At 43.2% G+C, this 22,710-nt stretch overlaps 1 protein-coding gene across 1 annotated transcript; it reads left to right on the forward strand.

Moving 5' to 3' along the window:
• The first annotated feature begins 3,582 nt into the window (after positions 1-3,582).
• Positions 3,583-12,007, forward strand: LOC138368470 (serine-rich adhesin for platelets-like). The gene is made up of 2 exons (XM_069330987.1): positions 3,583-3,724; positions 9,186-12,007. Exons 1-2 carry the CDS (start codon positions 3,583-3,585, stop codon positions 12,005-12,007), a joined length of 2,964 nt encoding a protein of 987 aa, XP_069187088.1.
• Positions 12,008-22,710: the final 10,703 nt, after the last annotated feature.

The raw sequence follows: 22,710 nt of genomic DNA on the forward strand, positions 1-22,710 counted from the left end.
ACATTTTTTACACTTTTCAATTAATTTCCTCTTTATCCTCTTTGTGTTATCACTATTTTCTTTCAATATCTTTCCACATTGCCTGTCGCACTTCCTTTCTCCTGTCTCACCCTCTCCTGTCTCTCATTGTTTCATGCATTTTATTTTATTACTTTTATTAACCTCCCCTTCCATTGCAGATGTTGTGATACTAAGATGGTCTTATAGATTCTCATTTGTTGCTTTGTGTGGGGTGATGAGAATGATAGGGTCACACTCACCCTCATGGGTCACTCCCCATGGGGTCACACTCACCCTCATGGGTCACTCACCATGGGGTCACACTCACCCTCATTGGTCACTCGCCATGGGGTCACACTCACCCTCATGGGTCACTCACCATGGGGTCACACTCTCATGGGTCACTCACCATGGGGTCACACTCTCACGGGTCACTCACCATGGGGTCACACTCACCCTCATGGGTCACTCACCATGGGGTCACACTCACCATCATGGGTCACTCACCATAGGGTCACATTCATCCTCATGGGTCACTCACCATGGGGTCACACTCACCCTCATGAGTCACTTACCATCACACTCACCCTCATGGTTCACTCACCATGGGGTCATACTCACTCTCATGGGTCACTCACCATGGGGTCACACTCACCCTCATGGGTCACTCACCATAGGGTCACATTCACCCTCATGGGTCACTCACCATGGGGTCACACTCACCCTCATGGGTCACTTACCATCACACTCACCCGCATGGGTCACTCACCATGGGGTCACACTCACCCTCATGGGTCACTCACCATGAGGTCACTCACCCTCATGGGACACTCACCATGGGGTCACACTCACCCTCATGGGGCCCTCACCATGGGGTCACACTCACCCTCATGGGGCACTCACCATGGGGTCACACTCACCCTCATGAGTCACTCACCATGGGGTCCCGCCTCTAATTATGGAGCACTCACCATGGATCACATGTCTCTAAGAGTTTCACACCTTTCTTTTTATGGGTCCCTCATCATGGGTCACTCATCATGGGTCACTCATCATGCCTCATTAAGAGCTACACACCTCACTCTTCATGGGGTTACTCACCATGGGTCACTCACTATGGATTACTCACTATGGGTCATTAACCAAGAGTCACTCATCATAGATCACTCACCATGGGTCACTAACCAAGAGTCACTCGTCAAAGATCACTCACCATGGGCCACTCACCATGGGTCACTAACCAAGAGTCACTCATCATTGATCATTCACCATGGGTCACTAACCAAGAGTCACTCATCAGTGATCATTCACCATGGGTCACTAACCAAGAGTCACTCGTCATAGATCACTCACCATGGGCCACTCACCATGGATCACTATCCAAGAGTCACTCGTCATAGATCACTCACCATGGGTCACTAACCAAGAGTCACTCATCATAGATCACTCACCATGGGTTACTCACCATGGGTCACTAACCAAGTCACTCGTCATAGATCACTCACCATGGGTCACTCATCATAGATCACTCACCATGGGTCACTCACCATGGGTAATTTACTATGGGTCACTAACCATGGGTCACTAACCAAGTCACTCATCATAGATCACTCACCATGGGTCACTCACCATGGGTCACTCACCATAGGTCACTAACCAAGAGTCACTGATCATAGGTCACTCACCATGGGTCACTAACCAAGAGTCACTCATCATAGATCACTCACCATAGGTCACTCACCATGGGTCACTGACCATGGGTCACTAACCTAGAGTCACTCATCATAGATCACTCACCATGGGTCACTCATCATGGGTCACTAACCAAGAGTCACTCATCATAGATCACTCACCATGGGTCACTAACCAAGAGTCACTCATCATAGATCATTCACTATGGGTCACTCACCATGGGTCACTAACCAAGAGTCACTCATCATAAATCACTCACCATGGATCATTCACCATGGATTACTCACCATGGGTCAATAACCAAGAGTCACTCATCATAGATCACTCACCATGGGTCACCTATCATGGGTCACCTATCATGGGTCACCTATCATGGGTCACTCACCATAGGTCTCTCATCATAGGTCACTCACAATGAGCCACTCACCAACACGTCATCTGTAACAGTACGTTGCATTTTGACGTACAAATCCCCTAAGGCCAACCGATGTACCAAAAATCACAGAGGCTCGCAAAATTGACCTGCTTTTCCGTTTTCTATTTGCGGGTCCTCGGTTAGGTTAGGTTAGGGCTATTTAGTTCATCAGTTACAGACGTTGTGAACGCTCGAGAGGACCGGCTGACTCACCATGGATCACTCACTATGGATCACTCATCATAGATTCACTCACCATGGGTCACGCACCAAGAGTTACTCACCATGGATCACTCACCATAATTCACCATGGATCACTCACTATAACTCACCATGGATCACTCACTATAACTCACCCTGGAACACTCACAATGGGTCACTCACCATGGGGTCACTCACCATGGGGTCACTCACCGTGGGGTCACTCACCTAGGTGAGTCTCGATGGGAAACTGTTACAACACCGGAGACCATCAATACAGAACTCGGCATCCTGTAACAGCCAAATGCGCCACAACTTACATACGGAACAGTTGTAATTTAGTTTATTTATTAAGCACCCCCATACCCATCTTGTTGGCGGTAGTGTAAAGGTTTACAGAGGTACATAATGAGCTCAGAAACTGAGCCACAAAATTTTATTTAGCTAACTAGTTCAATCTCAATGAACTAGTTACAAATTTGTATGTATATTGCTATATGGGATCGAAACGACCACAAGTACAGTCTCCAAGCTAAGCAGCAGTGGAAAGGTTACAATCATCCAGTTATTACCTTAGGAGTCATCGGCTGCCCGTCAGAGGGGACGGCGTGTCACCGTATAGTTGTCAGTTGACAAGAAAGGCGTGGAGTCATTGACTGGTTGCCTGTTCCGTGCTTTGTCTGGTATGGTTGTTGTTGTTGTTATTGTTGATTTAGGGGCGACGACGTTCGTGGGATCGGATGCGCCCAGGCGTACCCGTTAAGGATTAATCGCGAAGAACGGAAAGGTGAAATGCCAAGCCAAATCACGAAACAAGTGACGCCATTCACTAGAAACTAATATGCCATGTGGCAAAGAAACACAGACAGGCAGATGATTGGGGAGCTCCAGGAGTCCCCCAGGGTGACAAACACCGGCCCCACCCCACACAGAGAACACTGGGTAGCAAAACCAAAACTCAGCCCCCAACTAAAATGCAAAAGTCATCCAGTGTCCTCCGGCAGAGCAGAAACCACCGGCTGAGGGCACACCGGGAGCTCACCAAGACCCGCCAACCCCCGGCACCTCTAGGCCAAGCCGGCGCCGGACACCGTCACCCTGTCAGGAGAACCAGCCGGAACACGTAAAAAAAAAAATTATATCAACAACCCTGTGACTCAAGGCGATATCTGTGCCAGGCGTCGTTCAACCGGACCCTTGAAGAGGGATGCCAAAAGGCAGTAGCAAAAACAAAATGCAAAAACAGAACGTGATCCGGCGGCTCCCAGGCGGAGATGTCCAGACGTCCGCTTGTCATCAAGGGTGAACCAGGAGTCCGTGTGGTATGGTTGTTCCAGGATGGGGTCGTTGTTGCTTCCACTGAAGCAGACTTCGTCAGCTGGACTCGAATTTTCTACATCTGTGGATCATACGGCAGTTAGAATTGCGCTCGTGGAAGTGCTCCGTGTAAAGTTGGCGAATTTGTTGGGGATGCAGATGGTTCAAGGTTGCCGTGTAGTGGTTAAATTTTGCCACTAAGAGGTGTTCCTGAAGTTTTTCGAGCGGTGTAAGGGTTGTTCTTTCGCTATGCCTGATGATAAGGGCACCGTACGGGTAATCAACTTGAGTGTGACGTGATGGCCTTTCAACTTTGCAAGGTGAAAGACCATAGGAAATACTGGATGGCATTATAGTCACAGAGGAAAAGGTAAAAAAATCCTGGGGAAACTAGATGTGACAAAATCAATGGGGCCAGATCTAATATCACCATGGCTGCTGAGGGAGGCTGCAGAAGTACTCTGTCACCCGTTGTCTAAATTTTTGAATTATACTGTTCAGACATAAAGTCTCCCAGACGTCTGGAAAAAGGCAAACGGAGTCTCAATATTTAATAAGGGGAGAGAAAGGAGGCGCTAAACTGCAGACCAGAGTCATTGACAAGTATTCCTCGTAAAGTGCTTGAGAAAGTAAGCAGGTCGACAATAGTGGAGCATCCAACCCGTTCTCGCACTTTCTTACTGTCAATATTGACTTATTAAGTACGTGCATATGTGACATACTAAACATACTAGTTTACCTTGAAAAGCTTCATAGAAAACACCGACCTTACCTAACCTTCTTAGTATATTAAGATAAGCATCTTATTGCTTCGTAATTTCAATTATTAATAACCTATACCTATAATAGGTTAAGTAATAATTGTAATTATGAAGCAATAAGATGCTTATCTTAACATACTAAGAAGGTTAGGTAAGGTCGGTGTTTTCTATGAAGCTTTTCAAGGTAAACTAGTATGTTAAGTCTGTCACATATGCACGTATTTAATAAGTCAATATTTACTATACGAAAGTGCGAGAACGGGTTGAAGCATCTTGAGAAGATCGACTTTTTGATCAAAAAAATAGATTTAAAAATAGAAAATCGTGCCTGGCAATTTTCATTGAGTTTTATGACAGTGTTACTAAAATAAGACAGATAAAAGAAGGCTGGGAAGCGTGTGTTTTTCTAGACTTTTAAAATGCATTTGACATTGTTTCCCATTAAAGACTCATGTACAAGATGGAGACACATGTTGGGATAATTTGGAAAACACTGGACTGACTGTGAGTCATTGCTTTTTGTCCTTCAGTAACCAATGACTCACAGTCACAAAAGCGGTTTCGAGCTGGAGGGATGTAACAGGTGGAGTCCCACGAGGCCCTTGTTAATGTCCTTGTGGTTCCTGGGGCCACTGCTGTTTCTAATTTATGTCAATGGTTACGTATCCATATCATAGTATGGATACTCACAGGATAAATAATACTGTATTTGCATACAATGTGATTTATAAATATATATATGTGTTGGCTCTTATAATATGTTAGGATAGGACGTGGCAACATAATTGGTGTCTTGGCTTGCTTGTTGAGGGGACAGGAAATTATCGTGTCTAATACCTGTGCATGGACAGGGAGAATATTGATCGGGGGATGGATTGCCAGCTGTCGCTTCCTGTTAACATAAGAACATAAGAAGAAAGGCAACTGCAGAAGACCTATTGGCCCATACGAGGCAGCTCCTATTTATAACCACCCAATCCCACTCATATACATGTCCAACACACGCTTGAAACAATCGAGGGACCCCACCTCCACCACGTTACGCAGTAATTGGTTCCACAAATCAACAACCCTGTTACCGAACCAGTATTTACCCAAGTCTTTCATAAATCTAAATTTATCCAATTTATACCTATTGTTTCGTGTTCTGTCTTGTGTTGATACTTTTAAACCCTATTAATATCTCCATTGTTGTGTCCATTCATCCACTTGTAAACTGCTCGAAAGGAAAAGGGAGAATCGAAGCGAATTTTGGTTGTGGGAGATTCCCAGGTGAGGTATTTAGACAGAACGTTTTGTGCCAGAGATAGGGGGAACAGATTAAGGGTTTGCTACCCGGGAGCTGGAATTGGTGATATTGTTGGAAACATGAATGATATTATGACAGGAAATGGGAACAAACCCATTATTTGTATTAGTGCAGGGGGTAATGATGTTGGACGAGTTAGGAGTGAGGAACTAATACAGAGATTCAGGACAGCCATTGAATTAGTTAGGAGCAAGGGAGGAATCCCGATCATATGTGGCATTCTTCCAAGAAAGGGAGTGGGAAATGAATGGATGTCAAGGGCACTTGGTGTCAATTGCCGGCTGGAAAGATATTGCAAATCAAATGCAATATCTTTCATAGACAACTGGGAACACTTCTATGGAAGAAATGAAATGTATGCTCGTGATGGGGTGCATCTATCGAGAGCTGGGGTTGTTGCTGTTGCGAACTCGTTGGAAGAAGTGGTTACAGGTGTTTGTTTGGATTTAAACTGTTAATAGATAGAGGTATGGGAATTAATTTGGAGGAAGGAGATAATAATTTTTTAATAAATAATAAGGAGATAATAAAGGAGATTAATAAAATAATAAGGAGATGATAATTTGTTTGTGGGAGAAAGGAATTGGCAAAATGATCAGGGAAAGAGAAGGGCCTCAAAATAACAATTCACTTAGGGTATATTACACTAACAGTAGAAGTCTAAGAAATAAAATTAACGAATTAAATGCTCTTGTCTGCACAGAAAAAAAATAGATATTATTGCACTTACCGAAACGTGGATGAATGTAGAAAATAGAGAACTATTAGCTGAATATGAAATAAATGGATTTAAACTATTTCACACAGATAGATATATTAGACGAGGAGGGGGAGTAGCCATATATGTTAGGGACAATTTGAAATGTAGTCTCAAAGAGGGAATCAAAACTGAGCCACACTCAGAAACTATTTGGATAGAATTATAAGAAAAAGCAAATAATATTATAATAGGAGTTATATATAGGCCACCAAAATTAGACAGAATGGAAGCAAAGCATCTATGGGATGAAATATTTAGGGCATCTAGATCTAACAGTATTTACGTCATGGGTGACTTTAATTTTAGTGGAATAAACTGGTTGAACAAAACAGGGAATAGTGAAGCAGAAGATTTTCTAGAATTAATTGACGATTGCTTTCTTACGCAACACATTAAGGAACCAACACGGGAAAATAATATTTTAGATTTAGTGTTAACTAACAGGGAAACCCAAATTAATGACATCGAAATAGGGAGTGAGCTAGGGAACAGTGATCACAAAGAAATCAGATTTAGCATAGAATGGAATAGACCTGTAGGAGAAAATTCTGTTAAAGTGAAAGATTTTCGAAAAGCTGATTTTAATAGCCTAAGAAATTCTTTGGGTCAAATTGATTGGAAAGTCTTGGGTATGGGGTGGGGGTCGGTCTTGGAGCGAGACATGAACCCAGCGATAGGTGACGTAAATTGGGATTTCGATGTGAATTCAATATATAACTTATTTAAGAATATTCTAAACAAAGCACAGGAACGTTGTATACCATACAAATTGAATAGATCGAATACTAATGACCCAAAGTGGATAACAAAGAATTTGAAGATTATAGGTAAAAAGAGAGCTTGGTACAAAAGGATTAAAAATGGGGAGGTCACTTTAGAACAGGAATTCGTACAACTGGTTAGAAATGTTAAAAAAGAGATAAGGAAAGCAAAAAGAAACTATGAAGTTCGCATAGCAGGGCAAGCAAAGACAAATCCTAAAGGGTTTTTTCAGTTATATCGTACTAAGACTAGGGAAAGGATAGGTCCATTAAAAACTGAGACAGGTCAAATAACAGATAGTGATGAAGAGATGAGTAGTATTTTTAATAAATATTTTGTATCTGTATTTACTAAAGAGGAACTTAACAATATGCCTTCAGCCGAACAAGTCTATGTGGGTGGGGACGAGGACAGGTTGACGAGTTTAACAGTTACCAGGGAGGATGTTCTTAAACAAATAGTAAAACTCAAACCAAACAAATCCCCAGGGCCGGATGAAGTGTTTGCCAGGGTGCTTAAAGAATGCAAAGAGGAGCTTTGTGACCCACTGTCAACCATATTTAATAAATCAATAGAGTCAGGCAGAGTGCCAGAGTTTTGGAAAGTTGCTAATGTGATACCAGTTTTTAAGAAAGGAGATAGATCACTTGCGTCTAACTATCGACCAATTAGCCTAACGTCTATTGTGGGAAAGTTACTCGAATCTATAATAGCAAATAAAATTTGTCTTCATCTTGAAAAACATAAATTAATAATTGAGTCGCAACATGGTTTTATAAATGGCCGTTCATGTTTAACAAATTTGTTATCTTTTTATTCTAGCATAGTTGAGGCAGTTGATAGTGGTAAGGATTGTGATGTTGTGTACCTTGACTTTAGCAAAGCTTTTGATACAGTGCCACATGAAAGACTGATTAAAAAGATAGAGGCTCATGGTATTGGGGGTGCTATATTAAACTGGATTAAGGCATGGCTATACCAAAGGAAACAGAGAGTTAGTATAAATGGAGTCAAGTCAGAGTGGGAAAATGTTGTAAGTGGAGTGCCTCAGGGCTCTGTCCTGGGACCTCTGTTGTTTATAATATATATAAATGAATTAGATTCAGGTTTGAGTAGCAACATTTGCAAATTTGCTGATGATACGAAAATCGGTAGGGAAATTAATTCGGAGGAGGACTCACTATCACTTCAAGTTGATCTAGATAGGGTTTTGAAATGGTCAAAGAATTGGCAGATGCAGTTTAATGCTGATAAATGTAAAGTTCTGAGGTTAGGTAATGATGATAGAGTTACAAGATACGAGCTAGATGGTGTTGAGATTGCGAAGTCGGATTGCGAAAGGGATCTGGGAGTTATGATTAGTAAGAATTTAAAACAAAAGGATCAATGCATAAATGTTCGTAATAAGGCAAATCGGACACTTGGATTTATTAATCGCAGCGTTAGTAACAAGACACCTGGTGTGGTTCTCAAGCTATATCTTGCTCTAGTTAGGCCCCGTTTAGATTTTGCAGTTCAGTTTTGGTCGCCATATTATAGAATGGATATAAATTCACTTGAACGTGTCCAGCGTAGGATGACTAAGTTAATTCCCCAAATTAGAAATCTTTCATATGAAGAAAGATTAACAAAGCTTAAGTTGCATTCACTGGAAAGGCGAAGAGTTAGGGGTGACATGATAGAGGTTTACAAGTGGGTGAATGGACATAACAAAGGGGATATTATAGGGTATTAAAAGTATCAACACAAGACAGAACACGAAACAATGGGTATAAATTGGATAAGTTTAGATTTAGGAAAGACTTGGGTAAATACTGGTTCAGTAACAGGGTTGTTGATTTGTGGAACCAATTGGTGCGTTACATTGTGGCGGTGGGGTCGCTCGATTGTTTCAAGCATGGGTTGGACATGTATATGAGTGGGATTGGGTGGTTATAAATTGGGTGGTTATAAGTGTGTCTCCACCAGGCTCTCCAAGTGTGTCTCCACCAGGCTCTCCAAGTGTGTCTGCACCAGGCTCTCCAAGTGTGTCTCCACCAGGCTCTCCAAGTGTGTCTCCACCAGGCTCTCCAAGTGTGTCTCCACCAGGCTCTCCAAGTGTGTCTCCACCAGGCTCTCCAAGTGTGTCTCCACCAGGCTCTCCAAGTGTGTCTCCACCAGGCTCTCCAAGTGTGTCTCCACCAGGCTCTCCAAGTGTGTCTCCACCAGGCTCTCCAAGTGTGTCTCCACCAGGCTCTCCAAGTGTGTCTCCACCAGGCTCTCCAAGTGTGTCTACACCAGGCTCTCCAAGTCTCTCCACCAGGCTCTCCAAGTGTGTCAGCACCAGGCTCTCCAAGTGCTTCCACCAGGCTCTCCAAGTGTCTCCACCAGGCTCTCCAAGTGTGTCTCCACCCGGCTCTCCAAGTCTCTCCACCAGGCTCTCCAAGTGTGTCAGCACCAAGCTCTCCAAGTACCTCCACCAGGCTCTCCAAGTGTCTCCACCAGGCTCTCCAAGTGTCTCCACCAGGCTTTCCAAGTGTGTCTCCACCAGGCTCTCCAAGTGTGTCTCCACCAGGCTCTCCAAGTGTGTCTCCACCAGGCTCTCCAAGTGTGTCTCCACCAGGCTCTCCAGGTGTGTCTCCACCAGGCTCTCCAAGTGTGTCTCCACCAGGCTCTCCAAGTGTGTCTCCACCAGGCTCTCCAAGTGTGTCTCCACCAGGCTCTCCAAGTGTGTCTCCACCAGGCTCTCCAAGTGTGTCTCCACCAGGCTCTCCAAGTGTGTCTACACCAGGCTCTCCAAGTCTCTCCACCAGGCTCTCCAAGTCTCTCCACCAGGCTCTCCAAGTGTGTCAGCACCAGGCTCTCCAAGTGCCTCCACCAGGCTCTCCAAGTGTCTCCACCAGGCTCTCCAAGTGTGTCTCCACCAGGCTCTCCAAGTGTGTCTCCACCAGGCTCTCCAAGTGTGTCTCCACCCGGCTCTCCAAGTCTCTCCACCAGGCTCTCCAAGTGTGTCAGCACCAGGCTCTCCAAGTGCCTCCACCAGGCTCTCCAAGTGTCTCCACCAGGCTTTCCAAGTGTGTTTCCACCAGGCTCTCCAAGTGTGTCTCCACCAGGCTCTCCAAGTGTGTCTCCACCAGGCTCTCCAAGTGTGTCTCCACCAGGCTCTCCAAGTGTGTCTACACCAGGCTCTCCAAGTCTCTCCACCAGGCTCTCCAAGTCTCTCCACCAGGCTCTCCAAGTGTGTCAGCACCAGGCTCTCCAAGTGCCTCCACCAGGCTCTCCAAGTGTCTCCACCAGGCTCTCCAAGTGTGTCTCCACCAGGCTCTCCAAGTGTGTCTCCACCAGGCTCTCCAGGTGTGTCTCCACCCGGCTCTCCAAGTCTCTCCACCAGGCTCTCCAAGTGTGTCAGCACCAGGCTCTCCAAGTGCCTCCACCAGGCTCTCAAAGTGTCTCCACCAGGCTTTCCAAGTGTGTTTCCACCAGGCTCTCCAAGTGTGTCTCCACCAGGCTTTCCAAGTGTGTCTCCACCAGGCTCTCCAAGTGTGTCTCCACGAGGCTCTCCAAGTGTGTCTCCACCAGGCTCTACAAGTGTGTCTCCACCAGGCTCTCCAAGTGTGTCTCCACGAGGCTCTCCAAGTGTGTCAGCACCAGGCTCTCCAAGTGCCTCCACCAGGCTCTCCAAGTGTCTCCACCAGGCTCTCCAAGTGTGTCTCCACCAGGCTCTCCAAGTGTGTCTCCACCAGGCTCTCCAAGTGTGTCTCCACCCGGCTCTCCAAGTCTCTCCACCAGACTCTCCAAGTGTGTCAGCACCAGGCTCTCCAAGTGTCTCCACCAGGCTCTCCAAGTGTCTCCACCAGGCTTTCCAAGTGTGTTTCCACCAGGCTCTCCAAGTGTGTCTCCACCAGGCTCTCCAAGTGTGTCTCCACCAGGCTCTCCAAGTGTGTCTCCACCAGGCTCTCCAAGTGTGTCTACACCAGGCTCTCCAAGTCTCTCCACCAGGCTCTCCAAGTCTCTCCACCAGGCTCTCCAAGTGTGTCAGCACCAGGCTCTCCAAGTGCCTCCACCAGGCTCTCCAAGTGTCTCCACCAGGCTCTCCAAGTGTGTCTCCACCAGGCTCTCCAAGTGTGTCTCCACCAGGCTCTCCAGGTGTGTCTCCACCCGGCTCTCCAAGTCTCTCCACCAGGCTCTCCAAGTGTGTCAGCACCAGGCTCTCCAAGTGCCTCCACCAGGCTCTCAAAGTGTCTCCACCAGGCTTTCCAAGTGTGTTTCCACCAGGCTCTCCAAGTGTGTCTCCACCAGGCTTTCCAAGTGTGTCTCCACCAGGCTCTCCAAGTGTGTCTCCACGAGGCTCTCCAAGTGTGTCTCCACCAGGCTCTACAAGTGTGTCTCCACCAGGCTCTCCAAGTGTGTCTCCATCAGGCTCTCCAAGTGTGTCTCCACCAGGATCTCCAAGTGTCTCCATTAGGCTTTCCAAGTGTCTCTACCAGGCACCCCAAGTATCTCTACCAGTCTCTCCAAGTGCCTCTTCCAGGCTCTCCAAGTGTGTTGCCACCAGGATCCTCAAACGTGTCTACATCAAGCACTCCAAGCATGTAAACATCAAGCACTCCAAGTGTGTCATGCAAAGCAATATGTCATTCAGTGTCGAGAGGTCTGGTCCCGACCAAAAACTACCAAAATACCCGTCCTCCATTTTCATTCTTCAGCGTCATCTGGGCGATGGCAGTAAACATTATATGCAAAGGCAACATCAAAGTAGAAGAGACATATCCACTTCAAAGGAAATTACCGTGATCAAAGCGAGAGGCTGACGGAACGCTCAAGTCTGCTGAGAGGTGATCAGGGGTAAGAGGGTGGGCGTCGCCTCATTCAGCTCTTAACATTGATTATTCTCCACTAGTCGATCACCTCCTAGACACCAGCATCTCCTCATTGCAACTACACCCGTGAGTCCTGATATGTCCATCGTCACAACCACACCTGTGTGTCCTCCTGCTTCTTATCCACACTTGGGTGTTTCAGATGTGGCCTCCCTGTATCTTTATGTGTTCTCTTGGGTCTCAGCAAGATCCGCGTGTGGGTGTCCTGTTGTGTTCATCAGAGTCCACACAGACCAGTGTGCGCTATCTGTCCACCGGTGTCCTACCCACACCCATTGTGGGAACATTTCCCACATATTTTACTTAAATTCTATTAAATTATATCTACACTAGAGAATTTATGTTGGAAATCCCGACACCATTTACTAAAATTTAATACAATAGGCAGATAATATTGCTGCTGTTGTACAAAAGTTAACCCATAGAAAATGTAGCTTGTAGTGGAATTTTCTGTCAATAGAAAATGGGATATCATTGCCACATAGTATTATAAATTCACCAGCTATTCTGTTGGGAATTATTCTTAAATATAGTAGTCTTTGGACTTATAACATCATAAAAACATCTGATTTGAATTAACTTAATTATAAGTACCAAAATACAGTTAATGTGGCCCTTCTATCACTTATTGACATCTGGACAAAGAGAGCCAGAAGCGTCAGTGGTGAGGGAGGTCAGGAATTGTTTAAGACCATAGTGGCTGGAGCATATTCAGCTCCTATTATTCTCCTTTGGACTAAGTGTTATGGAGATCAAATTAGTGCTTCTTCCATCATCAACACACAGTCAACATCTAAACAAGGGAAGTGTCTTACCGAAACCCGTTTATCTAATCATTTCTGGCCAGTTAATGTTAAGTAGATATAGGGCGAATCGGTTAGGACACTAGACAAGCCACTAAACACAGGTAATTAGTCCTTGGTCCTTACCTAATAACATATAAATGTTTCATCTGATATAGCTGTCATATATTAAGATTCCGGCTTTACAGCTGGTGCCCTTTGATAGGAACAGGAAGTGAAAGCAAGAATTAATGGAAGCTAGCCTCTCATGAGGATAATTTGGTGTCTACATCCTAGTTATACCTGGTGAACTAAGCCTACCATACAATATGATAAGGCACTCTAAAGTTATTTACTAATATATGTAGTTTAATACTGTAGTTTAATTGGATGCATATATATAAATTTAATATAAACTCCCCTAATGTGTAAGGATCGATTTGTGAGAATTTGCAGAAATACAGTCTGCTAAACATCATACAAATTGCTATCGAAATATATAAATTAACGTAAGTATAAATTATATATAAATTCATATAAATTAAATAAATATATATCTCACAGGTTGGTTCCTACATTATATAGTCCTTTGAACCAAGATGTACAGAACCAGTTCGAATCTACCCACATTATATGGTCATCTTCGAACCGGATGACAGACAATTTGGTGATATTTGTATGGGATGAACCAGAGTAAACCAGTGGATTCATTAAATACACTGGTACTAGTGCGATTTATACAATAACAATACATCGCCAGTCAAAGACCGGCAGCGTAGCCTCAAGGGAGCTCAGGAGCCCCTTCAGCCCAGCCTTATCAGCGGTTTCATGGTCAACCACCAATTTGGTGGAGTGTTATACCGTGAAGTGACAGCGCTTATTTTACAGCCAGCCAAATTGGTGGCTGCGCGCTCGCAAGATTATCCATGAATTAGTGGTGTTAATTTCGTGAGAGATTATCCTGGAATTTTGTGGTGTTAATTTCGCGAGGTCACTAATAAGATTTAATACTTATAGATAATATTAGAAGTTTCATAGAGGCTATCATCAATAACTTTATATTATTTCTCTTAAAAAGAGAATTATTTAATATATTGCACTAGTGTTCACAATACAATATTTACTAATTGCCAACCCACAACAGGGTAGGATATTACCATTAACTAGTTGAACTATTTATTGTTCATACTAGTTTTACCATAGTCTAGTAGTCTAGTCGTACTACATTGAACAACCTAGTACCATTAATGAATAGTACAGGCCCTATTTTGGGTGTAATTGTTATCAACTCGAGTTGAGTTGTGTATATATAATAATTTACTTATAATCATTGCATCTTTGAGTGATTAAATAGTGTCTATACCATCCTAGGGTGATAATTGAGGAGATAACCTAAAGGTACTTTAGGTCTCACCCCATGGGCCTAGGGTCTCAGACCCCTATTGGAACGAAGTTGTACCGTTGATCTAATTGCCTGTACTTGACTGACTTTTGTTTTTTTCTGTGTGTCGCTGCGGCTCCTGCTGTGCCGGCAGAGAGGGTGATGTATGTCGTTGCCAGGGTGAATACGCAAGTATAGTCCCATGCCAACTGCCTGCCACCCTTCCACGGATGCAGTGTGATTCCGTCTGGTCGGCCGGCAAAGCTAACAGAGTCACGGTTCAGTAGGTTGCGGGGCTCTCTCTCCGCTGGACACTGAGCAGAGGCAAGGCTTCTTTTAATGATGTCGTTGACTTCGTCGTGTCTAGGGTGCCAACACACCGATTTCCCACAGTGCAGGCCATGCAATCCGTATTCGTCAGCATCTGCCTCACGGCAAATACACCTGTGAACAGTGTGGATAGGGGCAGCAAGGCGGAGAGCGACTGCTATACGGAGCTCCTGCGGATCAAGACGTGTGCCTGTCGCAAACATGGGGACTGCCAGAAGGAAGTCCCCTGCGTGGGGAGCCTGCACAGCTGTGAGGCGTGCACGATCACTGGGGGTTGTTGCTGCCTCCAGCAAAGCTGTGGCTTCTTTGTCTACAATGGGGCTGTCCCAACTGGATTGTTTCTTGGCTTTCGGCATGGCTGGTCTGAGTGCTGGGTCTGTCATGGCACCCCATTTCGTGTCGCATTCCGTGTAGTGGGGGTCCTGTATCCCCGCTACATCACTCAGGGTGTCACGTAGAATTTCCTTAACCAGGTCATCTGATGCTGAGGAGGAAGACAGGAAGGCTGGGACAGCAATTTGGGTGACGGTGCGGACACCCAAGCCACCGAGCCTGACAGGAAGAGTGGCTTGTTTCGACTGGCATTCGTTGAGGGAGAGGTTAACAACTTTTTCCAGCATGGTCTTCAGTAAGAGGTCATACTCTTCAAGCTTTCGGTTGTCGTAAGATGGGGCGCACCTCAGAAAGTAGGTTAGCCTCGGAAGGGATAGGCATTTGGTGAGGAGATAAAAAGCATCGTGGGCATCGATGTCACCTATTCTGTCTTCCATCCTCCTAAGGTCTGCGATTTTCTTGTCGAGGATCTCCTCAATGGCGTTAGAACCGAGGGGGCTCCAAAGATGGTGCTGTTCTCGGCCCTAATGACATGGGCTCTAGGCAAGACAGACCTTATTCCAGCTACGATGTCTGGGTTGGAGGAGACTACTTCACACTTGGAAGGGTTCAGGACGAGACCCAGGCTTACTTCTTGCTCCCTTATTTTCCTGATGTCTGCCAAGAGGTGGTGCCAGCTATAGTGCCATCATCCAAAAACCAGATGTTGAACTCGCAAGACAAGCTTTCGGTGATTTCTTTTAAGACTAAGCAGAAAAGAAGGGGAGCAAGAGGATCACCTTGCTGAGCACCTTCACATGATCTGATTTCATGTTCACCAAAGAGCAGTTTTGACACCACTTAGATTATATATATAGAGATTATATATTATATAGAGGTAGAGATTATATATATATATATATATATATATATATATATATATATATATATATATATATATATATATATATATATATATATATATATATATATATATATATATATATACAACAACATCTCTTTCCAGGCGATTAATGATGCATAAGCAACAGGGCTCCATTAAGGAACATAATCTCTTCCCACAACCAGACCATCACCAGAGAAGTCTTAACAAAAAACACGGTAATCATCGATAGATACAGCGATAGCAGGCAGTTTGATATCGGCGAGGTACTACACATTAAGAAGTCGACACCAGCAATCAACAGCCAATTAATGCACAACTATATTCTACCCACTTCAAGAGTCCGTACCAATATAGAAGCATCAAGAAATATTGGCCAATAGGCCCTTTGCAGGTACTTCCATTCTTCCATTTAACTTACAATATATATATATATATATATATATATATATATATATATATATATATATATATATATATATATATATATATATATATATATATATATATATATATATATATATGTCGTACCTAGTAGCCAGAACGCACTTCTCAGCCTACTATGCAAGGCCTGATTTGCCTAATAAGCCAAGTTTTCCTAAATTAATATATTTTCTCAATTTTTTTTCTTATGAAATGATAAAGCTACCCATTTCATTATGTATGAGGTCAATTTTTTTTATTTTAGTTAAAATTAACGTAGATATATGACCGAACCTAACCAACCCTACCTAACCTAACCTAACCTATCTTTATAGGTTAGGTTAGGTAGCCGGAAAAGTTAGGTTAGGTAGTCGAAAAATAAATAATTCATGAAAACTTGGCTTATTAGGCAAATCGGGCCTTGCATAGTAGGCTGAGAAGTGCGTTCTGGCTACTAGGTACGACATATATATATATATATATATATATATATATATATATATATATATATATATATATATATATATATATATATATATATATATATATATATATATATATATATATATATATATATATATATATATTAGTATATTTTGGTAGCAGTCTTTCCTGTAGACATATATTATTAAATATGACCGAAAAAGTAAGATTAATAATTCTAACACTAATTTTCTCAATCTTTCGTACATTACGCTTCACTGTTGGAGGTAAATCAAAAATTAATTCTCCAAAATTCATTTTTATTTCTAGTCTGACGCGACACGGGCGCGTTTCGTAAAACTTATTACATTTTCAAAGACTTTAGGTCACAAATACACAACTGAATAGAACTTACGTATCTCCGATTTTATATCTACATTTGAGTGAGGTGGGAGGGGTGATGTGGCATTAACACAAGACAGAACAAGAGGGGATATTAATAGGGTATTAAAAGTATCAACACAAGACAGAACACAAACAATGGGTATTGAATAGAAGTGTTTGTAGAAAGCCTATTGGTCCATATTTCTTGATGCTTCTATATTGGAGCAGAGTCTTGAGGTGGGTAGAATATAGTTGTGCAATAATTGGCTGTTGATTGCTGGTGTTGACTTCTTGATGTGTAGTGCCTCGCAAACGTCAAGCCGCCTGCTATCGCTGTATCTATCGATGATTTCTGTGTTGTTTACTAGGATTTCTCTGGCGATGGTTTGGTTGTGGGAAGAGATTATATGTTCCTTAATGGAGCCCTGTTGCTTATGCATCGTTAAACGCCTAGAAAGAGATGTTGTTGTCTTGCCTATATACTGGGTTTTTTGGAGCTTACAGTCCCCAAGTGGGCATTTGAAGGCATAGACGACGTTAGTCTCTTTTAAAGCGTTCTGTTTTGTGTCTGGAGAGTTTCTCATGAGTAGGCTGGCCGTTTTTCTGGTTTTATAGTAAATCGTCAGTTGTATCCTCTGATTTTTGTCTGTAGGGATAACGTTTCTATTAACAATATCTTTCAGGACCCTTTCCTCCGTTTTATGAGCTGTGGAAAAGAAGTTCCTGTAAAATAGTCTAATAGGGGGTATAGGTGTTGTGTTAGTTGTCTCTTCAGAGGTTGCATGGCTTTTCACTTTCCTTCTTATGATGTCTTCGACGAAACCATTGGAGAAGCCGTTATTGACTAGGACCTGCCTTACCCTACAGAGTTCTTCGTCGACTTGCTTCCATTCTGAGCTGTGGCTGAGAGCACGGTCGACATATGCGTTAACAACACTCCTCTTGTACCTGTCAGGGCAGTCGCTGTTGGCATTTAGGCACATTCCTATGTTTGTTTCCTTAGTGTAGACTGCAGTGTGGAAACCTCCGCCCTTTTCCATGACTGTTACATCTAGAAAGGGCAGCTTCCCATCCTTTTCCATCTCGTAAGTGAAACGCAGCACGGAACTCTGCTCAAATGCCTCCTTCAGCTCCTGCAGATGTCTGACATCAGGTACCTGTGTAAAAATGTCGTCAACATACCTGCAGTATATGGCCGGTTTCAAGTTCATGTCGACTAAGACTTTTTGCTCGATGGTACCCATATAGAAGTTTGCAAACAGGACACCTAGGGGAGAACCCATGGCGACCCCATCTACTTGCTTATACATGTGCCCATCCGGGCTCAAGAAGGGTGCCTCTTTAGTACAAGCTTGGAGTAGTTTCCTCAGAATATTTTCTGGTATGTCAAGAGGAGTACAGGCTGGACACTACAGCCGAATTAAAAGCAAAGGTCAACAAACTGATCGAAACTGTGAACGCCAAGAAATCCGGACTCCACCTGCCAAAGATCATTGGGGAATATAAACCTGGATATGCGTATGGAAATGTCAAGACGCACAAGCCTGGAAAGCCACTTCGGCCAATCATTAGCCAGATACCCACACCCACGTACAGACTGGCGAAGCGACTCAACGGCCTGCTGACTCCTTATGTTCCTTGCGCCTTCAGCCTGAAGTCTCCAAAGGAATTTGTTGACTTACTGCGGGGCACACGGGCCACAGGGATAAGAGCCTCGTTGGACATAGAATCGCTGTTTACCAACGTACCTGTGGACGAGACAATCGGAATGATAGCCGACAGAGTGTATCGTGATCCAGCCTGTACTCCTCTTGACATACCAGAAAATATTCTGAGGAAACTACTCCAAGCTTGTACTAAAGAGGCACCCTTCTTGAGCCCGGATGGGCACACCCTTCTTGAGCCCGGATGGGTGGAAGGGGTGATGTGGCATTAACACAAGACAGAACAAGATGTGGCATTAATAGGGTATTAATTTCATCAACACAAGACAGAACAAGAAGTGGTATTAATAGGGTATTAATTTCATCAACACAAGACAGAACACGAAACAATGGATATTGAATAGAAGTGTTTGTAGAAAGCCTATTGGTCCATATTTCTTGATGCTTCTATATTGGAGCGGAGTCTTGAGGTGGGTAGAATATAGTTGTGCAATAATTGGCTGTTGATTGCTGGTGTTGACTTCTTGATGTGTAGTGCCTCGCAAACGTCAAGCCGCCTGCTATCGCTGTATCTATCGATGATTTCTGTGTTGTTTACTAGGATTTCTCTGGCGATGGTTTGGTTGTGGGAAGAGATTATATGTTCCTTAATGGAGCCCTGTTGCTTATGCATCGTTAAACGCCTAGAAAGAGATGTTGTTGTCTTGCCTATATACTGGGTTTTTTGGAGCTTACAGTCCCCAAGAGGGCATTTGAAGGCATAGACGACGTTAGTCTCTTTTAAAGCGTTCTGTTTTGTGTCTGGAGAGTTTCTCATGAGTAGCCTACTCATGAGAAACTAAACTAAACTACTAGTTGTGAACTAAAGTCTTTGAAAATGTAATAAGTTTTACGAAACGCGCTCGTGTCGCGTCAGACTAGAAATAAAAATGAATTTTGGAGAATTGATTTTTGATTTACCTCCAACAGTGAAAAGAAATGTACGAAAGATTGAGAAAATTCGTGTTAGAATTATTAATCTTACTTTTTCGGTCATATTTAATAATATATATATATATATATATATATATATATATATATATATATATATATATATATATATATATATATATATATATATATATATATATATATATATGTGTCGTACCTAGTAGTCAGAACGCACTTCTCGGCCTACTATGCAAGGCCCTATTAGCTAAGTATATATATAACTCCCTTTTGATGCATCGTTAGAGTTTGTATATGGCAAGGTAGCTTGTCGTTACGTTGAGCGACATAAATAAACCACATGTTAGTATTCTAAATTAATTTTATTCCCAATTTCTTGAATATAGATATTTAGTAGCCTAGTACATGGCTACGTAATATCCCTTAATTTACAGATCGCGTGTGAGGAATTCCACGAGCTGTTACTTTACCCGTGTTATTCATCTCCTAGTGTCTACGAGGAATTCCGGAGATCCCGAGGATGGTTCTTAACTGATGTCTTTGAAAACGTCTTCAAGCTAAGATTTTTCGTATTTCTTTAATTATTCAAATTATCAGTATTTTAGTTATCACTTATAGAATGCTGTACTCTGGAGATAATACGTGTTTATTGTAATGATTAATTTCTGATATTGATGATCTATTTTCTTATAGGTGATAAATTTTCTATTGATTCTTTAATTGGTCATAAGATTAGGTTATTACACAATGAACTGGTGTACGAACCACACTAGTTCCTAGACATATATGAAGTTCTAGCAATAACCCCTCAATGTAGGTGTTTGAGACTTTGATTCAAGTAAATTATTTATACAGCCCATTAATTATTCAAGTGATTATATTTCCTAATATTTATCCATAGTTACTGGTTCTTACAGGAATTTCTAATGATCACATTTTATTAGTTTCCCTCTTTACTATAAAAGCGGGTGATCCTTCGTAATTGATTTCATTACTTTAATAATTAAATAAATAGAGTCAAGCCCCAAATGTCCCACAACCAATGCAAGGACCTTTCCGCTTACTCCTGCCTGCCTCTCAAGTTTGTATAGCAGTCTCATGTGCGGTACTGTATCAAAGGCCTTTTGGCAGTCAAGAAATATGCAGTCTGCCCAGCCTTCTCTGTCCTGCCTTATCCTTGTTACTTTATCATAGAATTTTGAAAGGTTTGTTAGGCAGTCCTGCCTTATCCTTGTTACTTTATCATAGAATTCTAAAAGGTTTGTTAGGCATGATTTCCCTGTGTGTGTGTGTGTGTGTTTGTGTGTGTGTGTGTGTACTCATCTAGTTGTACTCACCTAGTTGTGCTTGCGGGGGTTGAGCTCTGGCTCTTTGGTCCCGCCTCTCAACTGACAATCAACAAGTGTACAGATTCCTGAGCCTACTGGGCTCTATCATATCTACACTTGAAACTGTGTATGGAGTCAGCCTCCACCACATCACTTCCTAATGCATTCCATTTGTCAACCACTCTGACACTAAAAAAGTTCTTTCTAATATCTCTGTGGCTCATTTGGGCACTCAGTTTCCACTTGTGTCCCCTAGTGCGTGTGCCCCTTGTGTTAAACAGCCTGTCTTTATCAACCCTGTCGATTCCCTTGAGGATCTTGAATGTGGTGATCATGTCCCCCTAACTCTTCTGTCTTCCAACGAAGTGAGGTTTAATTCCCGTAGTCTCTCCTCGTAGCTCATACCTCTCAGCTCGGGTACTAGTCTGGTGGCAAACTTTTGAACCTTTTCCATTTTAGTCTTATGCTTGACTAGATATGGACTCCATGCTGGAGCCGCATACTCCAGGATTGGTCTGACATATGTGGTATATAATGTTCTGAAAGATTCCTTACACAAGTTTCTAAAGGCCGTTCTTATGTTAGCCAACCTGGCATATGCTGCTGCTGTTATCCTCTTGATATGAGCTTCAGGGGACAGGTCTGGCGTGATATCAACCCCCAGGTCTTTCTCTCTCTCTGACTCTTGAAGTATTTCATCTCCCAAGTGATACCTTGTATCTGGTCTCCTGCTTCCTACCCCTATCTTCATTACATTACATTTGCTTGGATTAAACTCTAACAGCCATTTGTTCGACCATTCCTGCAGCTGGTCCAGGTCTTCTTGAAGCCTCAAGCTGTCCTCTTCTGTCTTAATCCTTCTCATAATTTTGGCGTCGTGGGCAAACATTGAGAGGAATGAGTCTATACCCTCTGGGAGATCATTTACGTATATCAGAAACAGGATAGGTCCAAGTACAGAGCCCTGGGGGACTCCACTGGTGACTTCACGCCAGTCTGAGGTCTCACCTCTCACTGTAACTCTCTGCTTCCTATTGTTTAGGTACTCCCTTATCCACTGGAGCGCCCTACCAGTTACTCCTGCCTGTTTCTCCAGCTTATGCATCAACCTTTTATGGGGTACTGTGTGAAAGGCTTTCCGACAGTCCAAAAAAATGCAGTCCACCCACCCTTCTCTTTCTTGTTTAATATTTGTCACCTGATCGTAGAATTCTATCAAGCCTGTAAGGCAAGATTTACCCTCCCTGAACCCATGTTCCACTTCACAGTCTCCGTGGTGTAGTGGTGAACCCATGAATACCACTTCACAGTTTCCGTGGTGTAGTGGTAAGACACTCGCCTGGCGTTCCGCGAGCGCTATGTCATGGGTTCGTATCCTGGCCGGGGAGGATTTACTGGGCGCAATTCCTTAACTGTAGCCTCTGTTTAACGCAACAGTAAAATGTGTACTTGGATGAAAAAACTATTCTTCGCGGCAGGGGATCGTATTCCAGGGACCGTAGGATTAAGGACTTGCCCGAAACGCTACGCGTACTAGTGGCTGTACAAGAATGTAACAACTCTTGTATATATCTAAAAAAAAAAAAAAAAAAAAAAAAAAAAAAAAAAAAAAATGTTGATGGGTTGTCACGAAGTCTCTTCTCTCCAGATGTGTTAATAGGTTTTTTCTCCATCACCTTGCATGGTATACAAGTTAAGGACACTGGCCTGTAGTTCAGTGCCTCTTGTCTGTCACCCTTTTTGTATATTGGTACT

The sequence above is a fragment of the Procambarus clarkii genome, chromosome 25 (assembly GCF_040958095.1).
Source record: "Procambarus clarkii isolate CNS0578487 chromosome 25, FALCON_Pclarkii_2.0, whole genome shotgun sequence".
Lineage (NCBI taxonomy): Eukaryota > Metazoa > Arthropoda > Malacostraca > Decapoda > Cambaridae > Procambarus > Procambarus clarkii.